Source organism: Pan troglodytes, chromosome 20, assembly GCF_028858775.2.
Source record: "Pan troglodytes isolate AG18354 chromosome 20, NHGRI_mPanTro3-v2.0_pri, whole genome shotgun sequence".
In the NCBI taxonomy this organism is placed as follows: Eukaryota; Metazoa; Chordata; class Mammalia; order Primates; family Hominidae; genus Pan; species Pan troglodytes.
The window spans coordinates 5,774,765-5,798,584 of NC_072418.2; the positions used below are offsets into that span (position 1 = coordinate 5,774,765).

Sequence of the window (23,820 nt, forward strand, 5' to 3'; positions counted from 1 at the left end):
TTCTTGGAAGGACAGGAACAGGCATGCACAGGGAGCCTGGAAGGTTCTCGGAGGTTCACAGGCCTGAGGCCACTCCTCACTGGCCCCCGGTGACTCCTCCGTCTGTGACCCGGGTCCTCCTCGGCCTCCTGTGATCCCCAGACGCCTCTCTCCAAGCCAGATGTTGGAGGGAGGTGGGGGCAGCGGCGCTTGGCCTGGTCCCCTGGGGAGCTTGGGCGTCTGGTAGAGGAAATCACGTCCTCCCAGCTCGCCAGGGAGTCCCCCAGAGATGGAGCTGAGCAGGCGCTGCACAAACAGGAAACCCCGGTGGGGGGAGGCGGAGGGGGCGTGCTGACACCAGCTGGCCAGCTGGGTCAGCAGGAAATGGCTCTGGCCACTTCTCCTGGACGCTCGGGGGCCACCGCTCTGTCCTCTTCAGAATGCGTGGCCCTGAACCTCCCAGCGCGAGGCAGGGTTGGTTCACTGCGTTCACTCAGCAAATGACTGTAACAGGGGGCCGGGTGCGGTGGCTCACGCCTGCAATCCCAGCACTTTGGGAGGCTGAAGCGGGAGGATCGCTTGAGCCCAGGAGTTCAAGACCAGCCTGGGTAATATAGCAAGACCCTATCTCTACCCAAAAAAAAAAAAAAAAAATATATATATATATATATATACATACACACACACACACACACACACATTAGCCAAGCATGGAGGTGCATGCCTGTAATCCCAGCTACTTGGAAGGCTGAGGTGGGAGGATCGCTTGAGCCCAGGAGTTTGAGACCAGCCTGGGTAACATAGCAAGACCCTATCTCTACAAAAAGTAATAATAATAATACAAAAATTAGCCAAGGGTGGTGATGCCTGCCTGTAGTCCCAGCTACTTGGGAGGCTGAGGCAGGAGCATCACTTCAGCCCAGGAGTTCGAGGCTGCAGTGAGCTATGATTGCACCGCTGCACTCGAGCCTGGGCAACAGAGCAAAACTCTGTCTCTAAAAAAGAAAGATTGTAACAGGGGGACTGGCGGGGGTTTGGGTCTGCAGAACTGGACACAGCCCTGAGCTCCCTGCAGCCCGTGCTGCCCCCTGGGGGCCGGGAGAGGAACTGCTCCCACCGCCACCCAAAAGCCAAGAGCCTGTCCCACCTCCAAACCGACCAGGCTCTCTGGCTCTTTCCACTCCAACCCTGCTGGCCTGCAACTTGCCAAGTGCATTTCTACCCGGAGGCCTTTGCACGGGCTGTTCCCAGTGCCGGGAACATCGTGGCCCTCAGGGAGGTGATGAAACATCATCCCCATTGGAGAAGCCAACAGTCACGGGGCGGTTGCCAGGCGCTGTTCTCAGAGCTTTGCAGATTTTAACAAGTTCCTTCCTCTTATCCAGTCTCATCTTGAGGTCTGTAAAATGCCACCATCTCGGTCAGGCTTTCTCTGAGCCCTGGGTGTAAAATAGCCTCCCTTCCCACCCTAGCTAGTTCCCCACCAGCCGCCTGCCTTACCACAGGCTGATGGACCTCGCATTTGACTTAATGAGCTTTTAATTTGTAGTAAAATGTGCATGATGTACAATGTATCATTTTAGCCATTTTTAAGTGTCCAAGTCAAAGTGCACTAAGTACATTCACCTCTATCTAATTCCAGAACCTTTTTTTTTTTTTTTTTTTTACCCCCAGGCTGGAGTGCAGTGGCGCAATCTCGGCTCACTGCAACCTCCACCTTCCTGGTTCAAGCAATTCTCATGGCTCAGCCTCCCAAGTAGCTGGGATCATAGGCACACGCCACCACACCCGGCTCATTTTTTGTATTTTCAGTAGAGATGGAGTTTCATCATGTTGGCCAGGCTGGTCTCGAACTCTTGACCTTAAGTGATTCTCTTGCCTCAGCCTTCCAAAGTGCTGGGATTACAGATGTGAGCCGCCGAGCCTGGCCTAATTCCAGAACATTTCATCCCCCCTAAAAGAAACCCCATCCCCATCAGCCGCCACTCCCTGTCTCCTCTCCCAGCCCTGGTGCCCACGCATCCCCTTCCTGTCTCTGTGGCTTGGCCTGTCCTGGACATTTCAGAGAAATGGCTCACGCCTGTAATCCCAGCACTTTGGGAGGCCAAGGTGGGTGGATCATGAGGTCAGGAGTTCGAGACCCGCCGGACCAAGATGGTGAAACCCCGTCTCTATTAAAAATCCAAAATTTAGACAGGCACTGTGGCAGGTACCTGTAATCCCAGCTACTTGGGAGGCTGAGACAGGAGAATCGCTTGAACCTGGGAGGCATAGGTTGCAGTGAGCCAAGATTGCGCCACTGCACTCCAGCCTGGGCGACAGAGTGAGACTCCGTCTCAAAAAAGAAAAGAAAGAAAGAAAGAGAGAGAGAGAGAGAGAGAGAGAGAGAGAAAGAAAGAAAGAAAGAAATGGCATCACACACTGTGTGGCCTTTTGTCTCTGGCGTCCCTCACTGAGTGATGTCCTCAAGGTGCATCCATGTTGTAGCCTGTCAGAGCCTCGTTCTTTTATTTTTATTTATTTACTGGTTTTGAGATGAAGTCTCACTCTGATGCCCAGGCTGGAGTGCAATGTCGCGATCTCGGTCTGTAGCTGGGACTACAGGTGCCCGCCACCATGCCCGGCTAATTTTTGTATTTTTAGTAGAGATGGGGTTTCACCATGTTGGCCAGGCTGGTCTTGAACCCCTGAGCTCAGGTGATCCACCCGCCTCAGCCTCCCAAAGTGCTGGGATTACAGGTGTGAGCTACCACTACTGCGCCCAGCCCAAGGCCTCATTCTTTTTCTTTTCCTTCTTCTTTTTTTTTGAGACAGGGTCTTGCTCTGTCCCCGAGGCTGGAGTGCAGTGGTGCAATCATAGCTCACTGCAGCCTCAACCTCCAGGGCTCGAGCGATCCTCCCGCCTCGGCCTCCCAAGTAGCTGGGACTACAGGTGTGCACCACCACGCCCAGCTAATTTTTGTACTTTTTGTAAGGATGGGGTTTCGCCATGTTGCCCAGGCCCGTCTCAAACTCTGGGGCTCAAGTGATCCACCTGCCTCAGCTTCCCAAAGTGCTGGGACTACAGGCACAAGCCACCATACCCAGCTAATTTTCGTATTTTTTGTAGACACAGGGTTTCACCATGTTGCCCGGGCTGATCTCAAACTCCTGAGCTCACGAGATCCACCCACCTCAGCTTCCCAAAGTGCCGGGATTACAGGCATGAGCCACCACGCCCTGCATCCTTTTCACGGCTGAGTCCTATTCCAGTGTGTGGCTAGACCACGCTGTGTTTATCTCTTCATCTTTTGAAGGGACATTTGGGTGGCTTTCCAGTTTGAGCTGTGGTGAACAGTGCTGCTAGGAACACTCGTGGACTTTTGCTGACCTATTAATCTTGGCTGCTGTCTGTCGCTCACACTGGACTTTGAGTCTCACGGGGGCAACTGCTTCAGTCTGTATCATCTCCTGCTGTGCCGGGGCCCAGCTCAGAATCAGACACTGTGGATGCTTAGTAAACGCCTGTTGAGTCCATGAATCCCTCCTACAAAGGCGTCCGAGGGCAGGACAGGGCTGTCCCCAAGCTGTCTGAGGTTGGCCAAGGCTCCCGACCTCTCGGGGACAACTTCGATTTCCAAATCTGTGAAATGGGTCCAAACCACTCCAGTCGAGAGGACAGTCTCCCTTCCTTTGATATTAGGTAGGAGCAATGCTGGGGACACTGGGGGATTTAACTGCGGCTTGTGGGCCCCCCATTCAACCCCCCATTTTAACTGACCCATTGCTGGGTGCCAAGCTTTGGTCTAGGCACGAAGGACACTGCAGGGTCGGGGCAGACAGACATCCCTGCCCACACGGACCTCCTAGTCTGAAGGGGAGAAGAACAAGAAGCCAGAGTATCTCGAAGGGTGACAGTGTGCAAAGCAAGCCAGCTGCCCCTCCCAGGCAGTTGGATACAGATCTCACGACAATCCCGATGATGGGATTGATGGTTTCACTTTTGCATTAGGGAAACTTGGAGGCTGAGAGAGGGAAAGTGACCTGCCCCAGATCACACACCGAGGCAGGTGATGGAGCCGATGTGAGCCGAGGCCTCCGCTTTCCGCTCTTTTTTTTTTTTTGAGACGGAGTCTTGCTCTGTTGCCCAGGCTGGATGGAGTGCAGTGGCGCAATCTCGGCTCACTGCAAGCTCCACCTCTCGGGTTCACACCATTCTCCTGCCTCAGCCTCCCAGGTAGCTGGGACTACAGGTGCCCGCCACCACACCGGGCTAATTTTGGTATTTTCAGTAGAGACAGGGTTTCACTGTGTTAGCCAGGATGGTCTCAATCTCCTGACCTGTGATCCTCCTGCCTCAGCCTCCCAAAGTGCTGGGATTACAGACGTGAGCCACCACACCCGGCTCCACTCGTTTTTTAAGAGAGGGTGTCGCTGTTTCCCAGGCTGGAGTGCAGTGGCACAACAATGGTTCATTGCGGCCTCCACCTCCCAGGCTCAAGTGATCCTCCAGCCTCAGCCTCCTGAGTAGCTGGGACTACAGGCACAGACCACAACACCTGGCTAATTTTAACACTTTTTATAGAGATGGGGTCTCACTGTGTTCCCCAGGCTGGTCTTGAAGTCCTGAGCTCAAGCAATCCTCCTGCCTCGGCCTCCCACAGTGCTGGGATTACAGGCATGAGCCACTGTGCCCGGCCTGCTTTTCACTTGAATGCAGCATTCCACAGCATGGGGGAACCCGGATGAAGGCTGTGTAAAGGCCCACACTGGACAAGGACCCCCCACAGGGCCTTCCCCATCAGACTGGAGCTGTCATTCCCCCACAGCATGGGATGGACAGGGGGAACGCCCAGGCTCGGGCCAGCCCCCAGGAGTCCAGGCAGCCCTGGAGTGTGGGGAAGGGAAACAGGCCCAGCTCAGCCTACTGACCCCGCTGTCTTCCTGTTCCAGACACGACCGACTTCCAGGAGAGCTTTGTCACCTCCGGCGTGTTCAGCGTCACTGAGCTCATCCAAGTGTCCCGGAGTGAGTGTTCCCGTCAGCCCCGAGCTGGGTCTTGGAGAGGGGAGGGGGCCGCAGGGAGGAAAGAGCCCACCCCCCTCACCCTACTCCTTGTCCTTTCCAGACAACCCCCTGTGTCACTAAGCCAAGATTCCTAGAAAGGGAGGTGGCCAGGCCCTTCCCAGAGCGCAAGGTCACGGCTCCCTGCCACCTCTCCAGGAAACAGAGTCTAAATGCTGGATGGCAACTAAGGAACCTTCTGCCCCAGCATCCCTCCTCCTCCCTGGGGCCTCAACTGTCCTGTCCCAGGAGACCCCAAAGGACCCTGCTCCTCCTGTCCCCTTGCTTTCCCCACTGACCTGCTGGGGACCCAGCACATTCCATCACACACCGTCTGAATCCCACCCCGGCGAGTCCTGGGCGCTGTCCTTCTTTAGCCCTGACTGACACCTTCCCTGTCCAGATCAGCAGAGCTGGGCCTCCAGCTTTGGCTACGCCTCTGCCTCACAGTGTCCTCTTGGCCTCTCCCCATGGCCTTGGTCCTCTGATCCATAGAATAAAACTGGTTTCAGCCACCCTAGGAACCGGGCCAATATGGGAAGGGGGTCCCCCTTTGGACTGCACCCAGTGGCTTTCCCTACCTCTCTAAAGCACACCACAGCACTGGGCACTGCTTCCTGCCTCACTCTCCTCTGTCACCCTCTGCAGCACCCGTGGTGACCGGAACAGGACCCAACTTCTCCCTGGGGGAGCTGCAGGGGCACCTGGCATATGACCTGAACCCAGCCAGCACTGGCCTCAGAAGAACGCTGCCCAGCACCTCCTCCAGTGGGTAAGTACCCAGCTCCCCACCTCTGGGCATTTCACGACCCCATTCATCAACCCATCCCCTCTGGGCCGAGCTGACTCATTCCTCTCCCTGGAATACCTCTTTTCACGATTCACCTGGCCTGAGAAACTCCTACTCATCCTTCAAAATCCAGCCAGCCCCACGTGCCTCTTCCCCTAGCCCTGACAGCCCACCGTGGGCTCCCCCAGCCTCAAGTCCTGCCGGCTCAGCCAGCCCTTAGGACCCTCCCCACCCAGAAGAATGCAGACACAGGTTGTTGCTGAGATATGCTTTGTGACCTCGAGCAGGTCACATTGTGTGTGCCTCAGTTTCCCCATCCATAAAATGGGATCATACCCCTAACAGGCAGTTCTGAGGACTACAAGTGGCCAGGGGATTAGCCAGGCTGCCTGGGTTTTGGTCTCCACCATGCTAGCTTGGTGTCCGACCTCTGCTGAGTCCCTCCCTGCCTCTGGCCCGGGTGTCCCATCCAAGCAATGGACAGGTTGGAACAGGCGTTCGTAGGGAACGGGCTGAACGCCCGCGGCTCCCGCGATGTCTCGCGATACTACCTCCCTCGCCCCGCCCACTTAAGGACCGGAAGTAGCAAAGCCCGCCGTCGCGCCCCCCGCCCCGCGTCTCCCTGGTAACCACCCTCTCCCCTTCCCTCGTCCATAAGGAGCAAGCGGCACAAATCGGGCTCGATGGAGGAAGACGTGGACACGAGCCCTGGCGGCGATTACTACACTTCGCCCAGCTCGCCCACGAGTAGCAGCCGCAACTGGACGGAGGACATGGAAGGAGGTAGGACTGGTGGCGGGGGCGGAGCCTGCCTTCCGGTCTGAGTTACCGCGGCGGGAACTACGTCTTCCGGCAGCCACTGCGCGGGCGCCGCGGGGCAGGAAGCCGGCCTGGAGCCGCGGGGCCTCCTGGGAATTGTAGTCCCGAGCTGCGCTTGGCTGGAAGTACGGTCCGGGTTCGCGTTCTCGGATCTCTTTGGTTCCGCTGCGGCGAAGGAGGGCAGAGACTGTCCCCTGCCTGACTCTCCTGCCCTCCGGCCCTGAGTGCCACATCTCTGTGGGGCCCCCGAGCTGCAGGATGGACTCAGTAGTGACTCTGATCAACAGGTCGCCTCCTCCTGGGATCTGTCATAGAATCCCTCGTCTGTAGGGACCCTGTTTGTCCTCTTCCCCTCTAGAAGGTCTTGAGATGCCGGATCCCTTCTCATTGGGGTCCTTCTTGAAGTTACTTTTTTTTTTTAACCAGGTTCCCATCTCCATGGGATCTTCTGGTTCTGCAGGAGACTCGTCTCCTTTCTGTAGGGTCTCCATTCCCGTGGCGTCGTTTTCTAGGAAGATTTTATCCTCTTGCTTTTCTGTCTTCAGAAGGGTCCTCTCTGGGGTGTCTTTCTTTCTTTCTTTCTTTCTTTCTTTCTTTCTTTCTTTCTTTCTTTCTTTCTTTCTTTTCTTTCTTTCTTTTCTTTCTTTCTTTTTTTTCAGATGGAGTTTCGCTCTTGTTGCCCAGGCTGGAGTGCAATGGCGCGATCTCCGCTCACTGCAGCCTCAGCCTCCGTGGTTCAAGCAATTCTCCTACCTCAGCCTCCCAAGTAACTGGGATTACAGGCATGCACCACCATGCCCGGCTAATTTTTTCTATTTTTAGTACAGACGGGGTTTCACCATGTTGGTCAGGCTGGTCTCGAACTCCCGACCTCAGGTGATTCGCCCGCCTCGGCCTCCCAAAGTTCTGGGATTACAGGCGTGAGCCGCCACACCCAGCCGTCACTTCTCATTAACTCTGTAATTGATGAGGCTGTCAGAATGTAAACTGCACGCTACTTAAAGTGAAAGACCACCTCTGCGATGAGCCAAAGCAACCCTGAGAGGAAAAATTGTAGCTTTAAGTCTATTTATTAGGAGAGGAGAAAGGTGGAAAATAAAGAATCTAGCTTTCAACTGAGAAAACTCAAAAAGAAAACATTTTAAGAGAGAGGAAATGTCAGAGTCTCTGGAGCTCAGTCTGACTTTTCTGCCTGGCTGCTCACTGGCAACCCCTTCCACTGGGGAAAGAGGTGGTAGCAATGGGGGAGGACAAAGAGGAAGCCCCCACCAGCTTCTGCTCTGTGATTGGGAATCGCAGAGCTAGCAGGGAATGTCAGAGGAGGTCTGTGCTCCTGCAGCTTCCACTTGATTACCTCAGGGGATGGCAAACTCACTCCCTCCTGAGGGTTTCTTTTTTTTTTTTTTTTTTTCTTTTTGAGACAGAGTCTTGCTCTGTCGCCCAGGCTGCAGTGCAGTGGCGCCTTCTCAGCTCGCTGCAAGCTCCGCTTCCCGGGTTCATGCCATTCTCCTGCCTCAGCCTCCCGAGTAGCTGGGACTACAGGCACCCACTACCACGCCCGGCTAATTTTTTCTATTTTTAGTAGAGACGGGGTTTCACTGTGTTAGCCAGGATGGTCTCGATCTCCTGACCTCGTGATCCGCCCATCTCGGCCTCCCAAAGCGCTGGGATTACAGGCGTGAGCCACTGCACCCGGCCCCCTCCTGAGGGTTTCATCCTCAGTGTAAAGCCCTCCTGTGTGCTGGCCCTACCTGAGGCCCTGGGGACACAGAGATGATCCAACCCACTCTTGTCCCTACCTTCCAGGGGCTAACAGCCTAGTGAGGGAGATGGGTTTTTATCCAGGTGACTACAGCCCAGAGGAGGAGGCACAGAAGACAGTCAGGGGGAACAAGAGGACCCTGATAGAACTTGGAAGAAAAGGGAGGCCTTCCCCAAGGAGGAGAATCAGGCTGACAGAGCAGTGAGGAGCTCGGGCAACTGGCTTCTCCTCTTCTCCAGCTGTGTGACATTTCGCAGGTTCCTTAACCTCTCTGCCCCTCAATTTCCTCTGCTATACGATCAGGTTGCTGGCCGGGTGCAGTGGCTTACAACTGTAATCCTAGCAATGTGGCAAGATCCCATCTCTACTTAAAAAAAAAAAAAATAACATCACATAGTGGCATACACCTGTAGTCCCAGCTCCTTGGGAGGCTGAGGTGGGAGGATTGCTCAAGACGGGAGGTCAAAGCTGCCCTGAGCTATGATCATACCACTGCACTCCATCCAGGGCAACAGAGAAAGACCCTGTCTCAAAAAAAAAAAAAAAAAAAAGAGGCTCACCTGTAATCCCAGCACTTTGGGAGGCCGAGGCAGGCAGATCACCTGAGGTCAGGAGTTCGAGACCAGCCTGGCCAACAGGGGGAAACCCCATCATTACTAAAAACACAAAATTAGCCGGGTGTGGTGGTGGGCACCTGTAATCCCAGCTACCCGGGAGGCTGAGGCAGGATAATCACTTGAACCCAGGAGGTGGAGGGTGCAGTGAGCCGAGATTGTGCCATTACACTCCAGCCTGGGCAACAAGAGCGAAACTCCATCTCAAAAAACTCTACCTTGATATCCCAGTGAAGAGAAAACACTGGAAGAATTTTTTTTTTTTTTTTTTGGTCAGAGTCTTGCTCTGTCGCCCAGGCTGGTGTGCAGTGGTGCAATCTCGGCTCACTGCAAGCTCCGCCTCCTGGGTTCATGCCATTCTCCTGCCTCAGCCTCCCGAATAGCTGGGACTACAGGCGCCCACCACCATGCCCGGCTAATTTTTTTGTATTTTTAGTAGAGACGGGGTTTCACCGTGTTAGCCAGGATGGTCTCGATCTCCTGACCTCGTGATCCGCCCGCCTCGGCCTCCCAAAGTGCTGGGATTACAGGCGTGAGCCACCGCGCCCGGCCAAACACCAGAAGAATTTTAACACCCAGGGCTGGACTTAACGTAAAGCACGCACTTGGGCCGTGAGAGCCGGGTTTATTATTAATTCGCGGCTAAGCTACAACCGGGATGATTTAAGTGGATTTATCCGCAGGGAAGATGATGGGAGGGCATTCCCAGCAGGGAAAATCGTGGTTTGAGGAGTTGCACTGTGGATGTTTGGGGCCAGACCATCCTCTGGGGCGGGGCTGTCTTGGGCACTGTTGGGTGCTGTGCAGAGTTCATGGCCTCCACCCACTCCGTGTCAGGAGCACCCCCCAGTGGTGACAACCGTGAATGTCCCCAGACCTGTCCAAAGGTCTCTTGCGGGCAGAATCTCCCCTATAATATAGCCAGCGGCATATGCAAAGCACCTAAACGGAGAGGGGAGAAGGTGCGTGGCCCCTGGTCTGGGCCACTCTTTTTTTTTTTTTTTTTTGAGACGGAATCCCTCTCTGTCGCTCGCCCAGGCTGGGGTGCAATGCGCGATCTTGACTCACTGCAAGCTCTGCCTCCCAGGTTCAAGCGATTCTCGCGCCTCAGCCTCCCGAATAGCTAGGATTACAGGTGCCCGCCACCACGGCTGGCTAATTTTTGTATTTTTAGCGGAGGCGGGTTTTCACCATGTTGGCCAGTCTGGTCTGGAACTCCTGACCTCAGGAGTTCCACCACACCCGGCTAATTTTGTGTTTTTAGTAATGATGGGGTTTCACCCTGTTGGCCAGGCTGGTCTCGAACTCCTGACCTCAGGTGATCCGCCCACCTCGGCCTCCCAAAGTGCTGGGATTACAGGCGTGAGCCACTGCGCCCGGCCTTTTTTGTTTTGTTTTGTTTTGTTTTGTTTTTCCCAAATAGTGACTTGCTCTGTCGCCCAGGATGGAGTGCAGTGGTGCGATCACCGCCCACTGGGCTCATGCCATCCTCCTTCCTCAGCCTCCCAAGTAGCTGGGACTATGGGCACTTGCCAACACACCTGGCTATTTTTTGTACTTTTTGTAGAGACAGAGTTCCCTGTGTTGCCCAGGCTGGTCTTAAACTCCTGGGCTCATCCTCCTGCCTCTGCTTCCCACAGTGTTGGGATGGCAGGTGTGAGCCACCACACCCGGCTGGCTGCTTTTTCTCTATGTCCCTTCCCAACATTTTAGTCCCAGACAGCCCTGCGGAGGTGCCTGGCAGGCACCTCATTTTGCAGAGGGAAACCCTGAGGCTCAAAGAGATGACATCACCTGCTCCAGGTCACCCCAGCGGCAAGCGGGTGCACAGGGACATGGAACCACGTGGCCGTTCCCAGCGGCCCCACTCAGGGTACCTTGCTCTCTTTGTTTTATGGGGCATCTGTGATGTCCTAAGCCGGGTTATTTCCCCTCCCCGGCAACACTCTGTGAGATCAGGGCTGCCCCTGGCCCTCAGTTGACAAGTGGGGAAACTGAGGCCCAAAGGTCCCACAGCAAGGAAGGGGCAGAGCCCCGAGCTTATGCCCAGTGCTTCCTGGGCCTCTCCCCATCGCTGTGGCCTGCATCGGTAAACATTTCGCAGCCTCTGAAGTCCCAAGGGGGACGCCTCGAAACAGGCCTGGCCCCTGGGCTGGAGCGGGGTTCCTGAGGTTCCCAATGGGGCCCAGCTGTAACCTCATTGGTGGACCGAGGCAAGGGCCAGAGGGGCCCAAGGGAAGGGCCAGAGGGGCTGGGGGCACAGGAAGGGCCGGAGGGGCGGAGGGCACGGGGAGGGCCGGAGGGGCCGGGGGCACGGGGAGGGCCGGAGGGGCCGGGGGCACGGGAAGGGCCGGAGAGGCCGGGGGCACGGGGAGGGCCGGAGGGGCCGGGGCCACGGGGAGGGCCAGGCTTATTGTTGCAGCCTGCAAAGCTGTCCCAAGCCGGGTGCCTCCGCAGACGGAAGACACAAAACAGGAACCCAGGCAGGCAGGGTCTCTCCCCAAGGTGCCCTTGGCCCCTGGCCACCACCCTGGGATGCTCCTCCTCCTCCTCGGCATCCTCCCCCCTCTTCCCCGCCCTTTCCAGCTTCCTGTCTAGACAGCCCCCAATTAGCCGCTCATTAAGGGGGTTAAGCTGATTAGAGCAGCTCTGCCTTCCTCTGGCGGGCCTCGGGGCCTTTTCTCCCGGGCAGTGCTCAGCCAGTCCCCAACCCTGAGGCTCACAGAGGCCTGGGGGGATCATGCCAGCCCCATGCCAGGCAAGACCCCCACCCCACACCTCCAGGCCCCACATTCCAGCCTCTAGGCTTTGCCCGCTTGGGGCCTGGGCCAGGCCCTTTCTCCTGGCTGCCTCCTCCCGAGGCCTCCCTGCTTACGCGGCTGCGTGGGGTGGAGGGAAGGTGCCTTCGAGCAGCCCCCACTGTGCTTTGTTTTTGCTGCTTGTGTAGCTCCCCCTTGAAGGCGACAAAGGTCCCGTCCACAGGCGGTTATTACACAGGGCGGGGCAGGCAGCCCCCATCCATTCCTCTCCTCTGCTGTCACCCCGGGCTTCCCATCCCTTTTTTTTTTTTTTTTTTTGAGTCAGAATCTCGCTCTGTTGCCCAGGCTGGAGTGCAGTGGCATGATCTCGGCTCACTGCAGCCTCTGCCTTCCAGATTCAAGCAGTTCTTCTGCCTCAGCCTCGCAAATAGCTGGGACTGGGACTACAGGCGCCCGCCACCATGCCCAGCTAATTTGTGTATTTTTAGTAGAGATGGAGTTTCACCATGTTGGCCAGGCTGGTCTCAAACTCCTGACCTCAAGTGATCTGCCTGCCTCGGCCTCCCACAGTGCTAGGATGACAGGTGTGAGCCACCGAGCCCGGCCCGCCCATCCCTTTTTTTAACCCCAGGGTGGAGGCTAGTGCAACGTGGCCTGGGGAGGGACAGAGTTGGGTTCCACCTCCACCTCCACCCCCCCTCGGCTCTATGGCCTTAGGTGAGTGACGTCCCCCATCAGGCCTCAGCCTCCACATCTGTGAAATGGGCGCAGCTCCTGTAAGCTCTGCACAGGGCAGCTGTGAGGACCACATTAAGAGAGGAGGCTAGTGCCTTCACAGAAGGTCCTCACCCAGGGCGATGCTGCCCCACCCCCAGGGACACTGGCCGGTGTCTAGGGACATCTGTGGTTGTCACAACTGGGAGAGCTCTTGACATGGAGTGGGTCGAGGCCAGGGACGCTGCTCAGCACCCTGCAGTGCCCAGGACAGCCCCTCCCCAGGGAACGAGCCAGCCCCAATGTCTACAGTGCTGAGGCTGGGAAACCTGTATTAATTATGTAGAAAAAAATTGAGGCTGAGTATGGTGGCTCACACCTGTAATCCCAGCACTTTGGGAGGCCAAGGCTGGAGGATCGCTTGAGCCTAGTAGTTTGATAACATAGGGAAACCCTGTCTCTACAAAAAAATACCAAATTAGCTGCACGTGGTGGCGTGTGCCTGTCTTCCCAGCTACTCGAGAGGCTGAGTTTGGGAGGATCGCTTGAGCCCAGGAGGTCAAGGCTGCAGTAAGCTATGATTGCACCACTGCACTCCAGCCTGGGCAACAGAGTGAGACCCTATCTCAAAAAAAAAAGAAAAATAAAAAAGTCTGCTCCCTGCTCACAACGGAATAAACTCCTAGTGTGGCAGACGGTGTGTAAACCAGGGGGACCCCCAGCTCCTGGGACTCACCTCCTCTCTCCCTCCCCACTCAAGGTGTGGATTTCAATGTGTGCAGCCTCCTGGGACCTCAGCAGGGCAGAGGATCATGGGACGCAGAGTCTCTTGGGGGTCCATGGAATCCTCTAAGACAGGGGGTTTTACCTAGGGGTGATCCTGCCCCCAGAGGACACTGGGTGACATCTGGGGACATGTGTGGTTGTCACGACTGCAGGGTGGTCCTGGCATGGATTGGGTCCAGGGACACCGCTTAGCACCCTGCAGTGCTCAGGATGGCCCCAACCTAGAGAATGATCCGGTCCCAAATGTCCACAGGGCCCAGAGGAGACCTTGGTGCACTGTCAACGCCCAGTGGTCACTGCTATCCTCATCAGATTCATGCCCTGCATCGGGGCCTCTGAACACTCCACACACTCTGTGTAGGGCCCCTCCTGACCCCAGACCCTAGAGACCCAGCAAGAGTGGGCCTTGGCCCCCTGGGGGAGCTGGCATTTCAGTGGGAGATGGGCTTGTTTGTTGAGCAAACAAATGGCTGCTCCGTCGGGGTGATGAGGGCCTTTTGTCAAATACAGACAGGAGGTCAGATGGGCGCGTGTGTTAAACAGACAGGAGGAAGCTCTGACGGGGAAGCCCTCGGGCCTGCGTCCTCCTTACAGTCAATATTCTCAGATGGGGCATTCAGGATGCGGGGAGGGGCGTATGGATGTGTTCCCTGAGAGGAAAGATGGCCACTGAGATGGGCGGGGGACGCACATGCCCGCTGGCTGAACAGGGAGGTCCCACAGGGGTCCCAGGCATGCCTGCTGAACAGACAGAGGATGCTTGGAGGCAGGGTGCAGAGTCAGTGTCTGTAGAGCCTGCCGGGAGCCTGCCAGCTTATTCTTTCTCGCGGTGCCTGAGCTGCGCTCCCCCCTCCTTCCTGCCCTGCCCTGGCTGCCGCTGGCCCCATCTCAGGAAGCTCTAGCGGTGTCTGCAGGGATGTGGCGGCCGGGGGTGGAGTCTAAGCCAGACTATTTCCATCCAGGACAAGCTGTTCTAGGAAATCCTCCTAAGTGAGCGTCTGACAACCCTAACCTCGTTCCCGCCGTGGCCCTGCGCCTGCAGGGAGCTGCCAGCCCCTGCACACACACACACATGCTCGCACACATGCATGCATGCTCATACATATATGCACGCACATGTGCACAGGCGTGCACACGTATGCATGCATGCTTGCAGACCTGTACGTGTGCGTGCAAGCACGCATACATAGACATGAACATGCATGCGCAGGCATACACATACATGCATATATTCATGTGCACACGTGAGTGCACATTCACACACATAGACACGTGCACAGGCATACACACACAGATATGAACGTGCATGTACAGGCATACATATGCAGGCATGCACACGTGCACATATGCTCACATGCGTACACACACATGCACAGACATGCACACATGCATGCAGCTATGCACATGCGTGCAGGCATGCACACATACATGCATGCACACACGTGCACAGGCATACACATGCACACACACGTGCCGACAAGACCAGCCTGGCCTCCCCGGCTCCAGGCCACCCTCATTCCTGCCACATCCTCTTGCCCTGGAAAAGCCCGGGCCTGGCTGCTGGGGCCCAGCTTGGTCACAGACTTCATGGCATCCCACTGGGCAGTGGGGCCTCTCTGGGTGGCTCAGCCTTGATGTCCGAGGCCTCAGGAGTGTTCCCCCGTGAGTGTTCACAGGCTGGGCATGAGTGGAGGTGTCATCCTTCCTGCCCCCCATGTGGGTGTCCTGGGTGCCCGCCTCCTCCAGAGCCGGGTGTTCCCGGGTCCCTGGGAACTGCTGACCTGCTTCTGGGGTGTGTCCCAGTGACACCTTCACTCCTCACAGCATGGTGTGTGCAGGGCCATGGGGACAGCTGGTTCCATAACCACAAAAGCAGATGAAGAGCTGCATGTCCCCCCACAGCTGGGTCCTGGATCTGGGCTCCCCCTGGGCTGTAGCCATCAGAGAGGACGGAAGTTCCCTGAGTGGTAACCCCATTCGGGGAAGGATGCAGCGATGCTGGGAGGATGGAGGAGGTGGGGACAGGACTGGGGAGGGCCTGTGCCACACAGATGCCTGCAGGTGCCTATGGAACCACCAGCAGGAGACCCAAGACACGGTGACATCCTCACCGTTTCTCATCAGGGCATCACCCGGGGACAGCAGGTCACATCTGGGGACATCCGTGGTTGTCCCCACTGAGGGGCGCTCCTGGCACGGAGTGGGGGGAGGCCAGGGATGCTGCTCAGTGCCCTGCAGTGCCCAGGACAGCTCCCTACAGAGACCGATCTGGCCTCCACAGCAGTGCTGAGACTGAGAAATCCTGCGTGAATTATTTGGAAAATATTGAGTTATGTCACTGCTCACACCAGACACCAGAAGAAGCTCCTGACAGGGCAGATGGTAGAAACCAGGGGGACCCCAGCTCCTGGGATTCACCTCCTCTCTCCCTCCTCACTCCGTGTGGATTTCAGTGTGTGCAGCCTCCTGGGACCACAGCAGGGCAGAGGATCATGGGACATAGTCTCGTGGAGGGTCCATGGGATCCCCTAACCCAGAGGGTCTCACCCACACGTGATTCTTGCCCAGGGTGCTTTTGGTGATGTCTGGGGACATCTGTGGTTGTTACAACCGGGGGTGCTCCTGGCATGAAGTGGGTGGTGGCCAGGGACTCTGCTCAGCACCCTGCAGTGCCCAGGAGGGCCCCACCCCAGAGAACAATCCAGCCCCAGTGTCCACAGTGCCCATCTGAGAGACCCTGGAGGTAAGGAACTCCAAGGGCCAGGTCAAAGGGAAGCTAAACTCATCACCCTGTTTGGATGGTCTCAGTAGATATGTTTTACCTTAAAAGAAATGTAAAAATCCTTTCTAAAAATTCGGCTCCCCAGGGCACGCCTCCCTGAGATTCCATTTCCAGGGACAGGGTAGGGCCCAGGACACTGCATTTCTCAGGCAAGATGTGATCCTTAGCCCTCACTTGAAAAAGCTTCCCTGGGGCCAGGCACTGTGGCTCACGCCTGTAATCCCAGCACTTTGAGAGACCAAGGCAAGAGGATCCCTTGAGCCCAGGAGTTTGAGACCAGCCTGGGCAACATAGCAAGACCCCATCTCTAAAAAAAAATTGCCTGGACATGATGGTGCATGCCTGTGGTCCCACCTACCTGGGAGGCTGAGGTGGGAGGATCACTTAAGCCCAGGAGGTTGAGGCTGCAGTGAGCCATGATCGTGCCTCTGCACTCTAGCCTGGGTGACAAATAACTCGGCTGGGCGCAGTGGCTCACGCCTATAATCCCAGCACTTTGGGAGGCCGAGGTGGGTGGATCACCTGAGGCCAGGAGTTTGAGACCAGCCTGGCCAACATGGTGAAACCCCATCTCTACTAAAAATACAAAAATGACCCGGGCGTGGTGGTGGGCGCCTGTAATCCCAGCTACTCGGGAGGCTGAGGCAGTAGAATCGCTTGAACCTGGGAGGCAGAGGTTGCAGTGAGCCGAGATCACGCCATTGCACTCCAGCCAGGGCGACAGAGGGAGACTCTATCTCAAAAAAAAAAAAAAAAAAAAAAAAAAGACACAGCCCCAGAAGGCCAGGCATTTCGGCTCCAGAGCTGGGACTCCACCCCAGCCTCCTGGAAATACCCAAAATGGCCCTCTTTGGGGCTCTGTGTTCCCACTTCATTTTGAAGACAGGGTGAAAGTGTCAAGGGGCACCGTGTCATCTCCCCACTCACCCCAAATAGCAGCAGCAGCGGCTCCTGCAGTAGCTAACATTCTTCCAGCTGGGTGGCTGACGTTCCCTCAGAAAGCAGGGCTGAAGGCATCCTCAGAGAATGCCCCGATGCCCAGGGATCTGGGACGGCCATGGGCTTCACCTGCACAGGCACCCCTGGCCCAATCCTCACAGCTGCCACTCCCACACTGCTCCCGATGGAAATTCCAGAGCTTTACAGAATCCCCTGTTTTATGAAAAGGGGTGGACGTGGCATCTCACCCCAGGTCGCACAGCCTCATGGCCAGCCGGGGTTTGAACCCTGGACCACCTGCTTCCCCCACACCCAGGGGCTTTCCAGGGGGTGCCTGGAGGGGGAGGGAAGCTGACGTTTGGTGGGTGAGCCTCCCTGAGTCCATCCATCAGTTTTTTGTTTGTTTGTTTACTTGCTTGTTTGTTTTTGAGACAGAGTTTCGCAATTTCATTCTTGTCGCCTGGGCTGGAGTGCAATGGCGTGATCTCGGCCCACTGCAACCTCTGCCTCCTGGGTTCAAGCGATTCTCCTGCCTCAGCCTCCCAAGTAGCTGGGATTACAGGCGTGAACCCCTGCACCCGACTATCCATCTGTTTTTTGTGTTTGTGATGGAGTCTTGCTCTGTAGCCCTAGCTGGAGTGTAGTGGCGTGATCTCAGCTCACTGCAACCTCCGCGTCCCAGGTTCAAGCAATTCTCCTGCCTCAGCCTCCCAAGTAGCTGGGATTACAGGCACCTGCCACCACACCCACCTAATTTTTGTATTTTTAGTGGAGACAGGGTTTCACCATGTTGGCCAGGCTGGTCTTGAACTCCTGGCCTCAAGTGATCTGCCCACCTCAGCCTCCCAAAGCACTGGGATTACAGGCGTGAGTCACCGTGCCCGGCCTCCGTCTGTTTCTTCATTCGTTGATTCACTGAGGAAGGTGTGAGGGGCTGAGCTGCTGAGTTGGGGGCTGTTGGGGCTTTTGTCCCAGGCAGCCTGGGAGGTAGTGAGGCCCCTGTCTGCAGAGTGATGCCAGCAAGTCACTGCAGAGGGTGGATGCACCTCATTTTCAGCCCCAGGGAGGCTCCGTTCCTTCCTCCCGTGTGGATGAGGGAAGGCAGAGCTGAGCTGGGGCTTGTCTGTGCGCCCTTAGCCAGTCAGGGTCCAACTGGGCTTCGGATCTGACTGTCTCTGCCCTCCCTGCTGCCTTCTCTAGGGCTCGGGTGACTCCTAGGTGATGGGGCAGCCCTGAGCCTTCCCATTTCTCTGGAAGGAGAGTAGGCAAGGGCCAGGAGCGAGGCCCAGGGGCACGTGTTGATACCCAGCTCTCCATCCCCCGGCTGTGCCGCCCTGGCCAGCCCCTTCTCTGCTCTGAGCCTCCGTTTACTCCTGTGTGATGGGCTCACAGCCTCTCCCCCTCAGGATTCTGGGGGAAGAGGAGGCGGGGTGATGAGGCTTCCTGTCCCTTCGGAGGCTGGCCTTGGGGAAGGTCCAGGGCTCCTGGGGTGTGACCAGCCTGTGACTCTCTCGTCCCATCCCCTCCACAGGCATCTCGTCCCCGGTGAAGAAGACAGAGATGGACAAGTCACCATTCAACAGCCCGTCCCCCCAGGACTCTCCCCGCCTCTCCAGCTTCACCCAGCACCACCGGCCTGTCATCGCCGTGCACAGCGGTAAGCGCCACGGGCCCCTGGCGGGGAGGGGCGGCAGGCCCTCCGATCAGGCCTCTCACAGCCGGGGAAGTCCCACTGGATGTCTGACCATGAGTCCTATTGCTGTAGCCTTCTAGGTGGGCAAAAAACCATAGAGGTGCCATAGTGGAGAGCGCCCAGGGCCTTGTTCCAGCCCGGCTGAGAGGTGGGACTCAGTCCCTTTGGGCCTCAGTTTCCCCCCTGTATAACAAAAGGCTGCAACCTAACTTCACCTCACTCCCCTCACCCCCGTCTCAATCTAATCCCCCCATTCCAACCCCAGACACTGATGGACAGGCAGGATCAGAAGCTGCCAATGAGGCCAGGCACAGTGGCTCACACCTGTAATCCCGGCACTTTGGGAGGCTGAGGCGGGTGGATCATCTGAGGTCAGGAGTTTGAGACCAGCCTGGCCAACATGGTGAAACCCCATCTCTACTAAAAATACAAAAATTAGCCAGGCGTGGTGGCACGCACCTGTAGTCCCAGCTACTGGGGAGGCTGAGGCAGGAGAATTGCTTGAACCTGGGAGGTAGAAGTTGCAGTGAGCAGAGATCACACCACTGCACTCCAGCCTGGACAAAAGAGTAAGATTCCATCTCAAAAAAAAAAAAGCTAGGCTTGGTGGCTCATGCCTGTAATTCTAGCACTTTGAGAGGCCGAGGCAGGCAGATCACAAGGTCAGGAGTTCAAGACCAGCCTGGCCAACATGGTGAAACCCCTTGTCTACTAAAAATACAAAAATTAGCCGAGTGTGGTGGTATGCGCCTGTAGTCCCAGCTACTTGGGAGGCTGAGGCAGGAGAATCACTTGAACCCGGGAGGCAGAGGTTGCAGTGAGCCGAGTTCACGCCATTGCACTCCAACCTGGGCGACAGAGCAAGACCCTTTCTCCAAAAAAAGGCCAAGTGCAAGTGGCTCACGCCTGTAATCCCAGCACTTTGGGAGTTCAAGGCGGGCGAATTACGAGGTCAGGAGATTGAGACCATCCTGGCTAACATGGTGAAACCCCGTCTCTACTAAAAATACAAAAAATTATCCGGGCATGGTGGCAGGCGCCTGTAGTCCCAGCTACTTGGGAGGCTGAGGCAGGAGAATGGCGTGAACCCGGGAGGCGGAGCTTGCAGTGAGCCAAGATCGTGCCAGTGCACTCCAGCCTGGGCGACAGAGCGAGACTCCATCTCAAAAAAAAAAAAAAGAGAGACATCTCCATCTCGGCCAGGCACAGTGGTTCACGCCTGTAATCCCAGCACTTTGGGAGGCCGAGGCAGGTGGATCACCTGAGGTCAGGAGTTCAAGACCAGCCTGGACAACATGGTGAAACCTCGTTTCTACTAAAATACAAAAATTAGCTCGGTGTGGTGATGCGTGCCTGTGATCCCAGCTACTCAGGAGGCTGAGGCACAAGAATTTCTTGAACCCGGGAGGCGGAGGCTGCAGTGAGCCAAGATTGTGCCATTGCACTCCAGCCTGGGCAACAGAGCAAGACTCCATCTCAAAAAAAAACAAAACAAAACAAACAAAAAATCACCTCCCATGGTTGCCATTGGGATTAAGGGGGGTGAATTGTAGGAAGCCTCAAATATTGCTTACCACCCCATGTTCTAGTGATCAACTATTTAGTTCTTTACACAGTCATGCACACAGAGAGGCAGTGCCAAATCAAAGCAGCCATTTGGGCCAGGGGTCAGCAAACGCTGGCCCCCTGGTTGCCTGTTCTTACGAATAAAGTTTTATTGGCAAACAGCCACGACCACGTCTTTGTATATGTCCTGTGGCAGCTCTCACCCTGTCTTGGCAGGGCTGAGTAATTACAGCAGAGACCACGTGGCCAAAAGCCAAAAATATTTACTATCTGGCCAGAGGCTGTGGAGATGGGGGAGTGACTGCTATAAATAGTGAAAATACTAAAAATCACTGAACTGTTTAGAAAGAGGAAAAGGCAGGCACCACAATAGAATATGACTCAGCCATGAAAACGCACGAGGCTCTGACGCAGGCCACCTTGAGGACGTCATGCTCAGTAAGAGAAGCCAGACAAAAAGGCCACACAGCATGTGATCTCATTTCTATGAAATGTCCAGGACAGGCCCAGCCACAGAGGCAGGAAGGGGATGTATGGGTGCTGGGGCTGGGGGAGGAGGTGAGGAGTGACGGCTGATGGAGATGGGATTTCTTTATGTGCTGGAATTAGGCCGGGCACAGTGGCTCATGCCTGCAATCCCAGCACTTTGGGAGGCTGAGGTGGGTGGATTGCTTGAGTCCAGGAGTTTGAGACCAGCTTGGGCAACATGATGAAACCTCATCTCTACTAAAAATACAAAAAATTAACCAGGCGTGGTGGCACACGCCGGCAGTCCGTGCTACTCAGGCCGAGGCAGGAGGATCACCTGAGGTCAGGAGGTCGAGGCTGCAGTGAGCCATGATCATGCCCCTGCACTCCAGCCTGGGTGACAAAGCGAGATTCTATCTCTTAAAAAAAAAAAAAAAAAAGATCACTATTCAGCCATTTGCAGAAAGAGCTTGCCAACCCTAGATTTATAGTGTAGACTGTGGGGCCAGATGGGCTGGGTTCAAATTCTGGGTCTGCCACCTGATGCCGTGTGGCCCCAGGCAGGTGACACATCCCCTGAAGGCCACCCTGTCATCCTCTGTTTAAAAAAAAAAAAAAAAAAGACGGGGCCAGGTGCAGTGGCTCACGCCTGTAATCCCAGCTCTTTGGGAGGCCAAAGTGGGCGGATCACCTGAGGTCAGGAGTTCGAGACCAGCCTGGCCAACATGGCGAAACCCCATCTCTACTAAAAATACAAAAGTTAGCCAGGCATGGCGGCATGCACTTGTAATCCCAGCTACTCGGGAGGCTGAGGCAGAATTGCCTGAACCCAGGAGGTGGAGGTTGCAGTGAGCTGAGGTCATACCACTGCACTCCAGCCTGGGTGACTGTCTCAAAAAAAAAAAAAAAAAAAAAGGCCGGGCTCAGTGGGTTACACCTGTAATCCCCGCACTTTGAGAGGCCGAGGAGGGAGGATCGCTTGAGCCCAGGAGTTCGAGACCTGCCTGGGCAACATAGCAAGACTCCCACCTCTACAAAACTAAAAAATTAAATTAAAACACAAGGATAATATCACAGCCCCAGTGGGGTTGCCGTGGGAGTCGGGGAATTTGGGTGTCAATGTGGTCAGTGCTGCTGGGTTTTTTTGGTGGTTATTGTTACTAAACGCACTGAGATGCCGGCAGGAATCACACCCACAGACACACAGTCACACGGTCACAGAGCAGACCGGCTGGAGCCCCCAAGTAACCCCCGCTTCCCACTGTCTCCGCAGGGATCGCCCGGAGCCCACACCCGTCCTCCGCTCTGCATTTCCCTACGACGTCCATCCTACCCCAGACGGCCTCCACCTACTTCCCCCACACGGCCATCCGCTACCCACCTCATCTCAACCCCCAGGACCCGCTCAAAGATCTTGTCTCGCTGGCCTGCGACCCAGCCAGCCAGCAACCTGGACCGGTGAGTTGGGCGGGGCGCGTTTGGGCCTCTCCTGGCGGCTCCAGGTGACCTCCCGGGAGCCACGTGCTCACACGAAGGCACAACCTCTGCTTAAAAGGGTCTTGAGGGCTTGGCTCTGAAGTCCCCTCCTCTGTCGTGCTGGGAGGCAGCTGGATTGGGTCAGAATTGAGATGCTTTCGGATGTCAGGGTTTCAGACGCATCATGTCGCACCCTGTGGGGTCTGGGTAGCACCCGTAGGTCCCAGCAACTGCGTGAGTCGTACTCATGTTAACACAAGGCAGGGAGGGACTGGGCATAGCTGCTCACGCCTGTGATCCCAGCGCTTTAGGAGGCTAAGGCAGGAGGATTGCATAAGCCCAGAGTTCAAGACCAACCTGGGCAGCATAGCGTGACCCAGTTTCTACAAAAAAAAAAAACTTCAAAATGAGCCACGCATGGTGGCGGGCGCCTGTAGTCCCAGCTACTCAGGAGGCTGAGGTGGGAGGATCGCTTGAACCTGGGAGGTCGAGGCTGCTGTGAGCTTTGATTGTGCCACTGCACCCCAGCCTGGGTGATAGAACGAGACCCTGTCTCAAAAAGAAAAAAAAGTTGGGGGCGGGGGGCAGGAAGACATTGATTACAAAAAAACCACCAAACTCAGTTCAAGCAAGACAGCGTTTGCCAGACTCCACAGGAAGCTTTGGATGTTCAGAGCTTTTCGGACTTTGGAACCACGGGCCAGGCCGTGGATGATGGTGGATGATGGCGTGCTGGCAGTGAATTAGGAAAAACGCGGAGAACCTGCTGTTAGGAGGCGGTGGCACTGTTTGGAAGGAAATCAGTCGAGTTGGCGTGCAGGGGGTTTACAGAGGAGATGCAGTGAGCGTGGCCCCAGTAGTGCCGGGCTTTGAGTGACACCAGCAAGCGGGTGTCCCCAGGCGCCTCCACCTCCGGCCGTCCTCAGACCCACCAAACCCGCCATGGTCACACCCGCGCCCTGGCCCCCCAGCCTGCCACCCCGTCCGGGCCGTGCACAGAGCCGGGGGCGGCCGGCGCCAGCAGCCCGAGGTAGAGGGGGAGCCCACCCCTTAACCACGTGTCTCTCTGTTCCCCCAGTTAAATGGAAGTGGTCAGCTCAAAATGCCCAGCCACTGCCTTTCTGCTCAGATGCTGGCACCTCCGCCCCCGGGGCTGCCACGGCTGGCGCTCCCCCCTGCCACCAAACCCGCCACCACCTCCGAGGGAGGAGCCACGTCGCCGACCTCGCCTTGTAAGCACGCGGGAAGCGGTGCCCTGGTGGGGCGGATGTCCGCAGGGGGGCCTGTCCCCTCCCCAGCCCCACTGCCAGGTCAGAGGTCAGGCCCGACCCTGCGGGGCCTGGCGAGTTTGGTGGGTCTCCGGAAAACAGCCCAGGGGCCACGTGGTTGGGCCCATGTAGGGCTGAGGCAGCCTTAGGGGCTGGCCGGACCAAGCCTCGGGCCAGGGTGAGAGTCCAGGGTCTGTCCCCTTCGCCGAGTCACCTGGGGGACCCCGGTGCCCGCCATGGGCCGTCAGAAACCCTCCCTGGTGTGTCAGGCAGCTGACAGTGGACACGGATCTCACAGTGGCGGCCCGAGGGCCAGACTCGACCCCCAGACTGGTCTTTTGTTTGTGGAGAAAGAGAATCGG

General features: G+C 56.5%; 1 protein-coding gene across 6 annotated transcripts in view; it reads left to right on the forward strand.

Annotated features, from left to right (window-relative positions):
- NFIC (nuclear factor I C) overlaps nt 1-23,820 on the forward strand; it is a 107,033-nt gene that overhangs the window by 67,912 nt on the left and 15,301 nt on the right. For 4 of the 6 annotated variants that reach the window (XM_063801003.1, XM_054673862.2, XM_016937042.4 and 1 more), the window contains exons 4-8: nt 4,912-4,986; nt 5,671-5,794; nt 6,471-6,595; nt 18,519-18,644; nt 21,988-22,172. In XM_063801003.1, coding sequence (XP_063657073.1) covers nt 4,912-4,986; nt 5,671-5,794; nt 6,471-6,595; nt 18,519-18,644; nt 21,988-22,172 — 635 coding nt within the window. Of the gene's footprint in view, nt 1-4,911; nt 4,987-5,670; nt 5,795-6,470; nt 6,596-18,518; nt 18,645-21,987; nt 22,173-23,268; nt 23,423-23,820 lie in introns of all 6 variants that reach the window. The other 2 variants (XM_016937039.4, XM_016937038.4) reach the window with 1 other exon arrangement.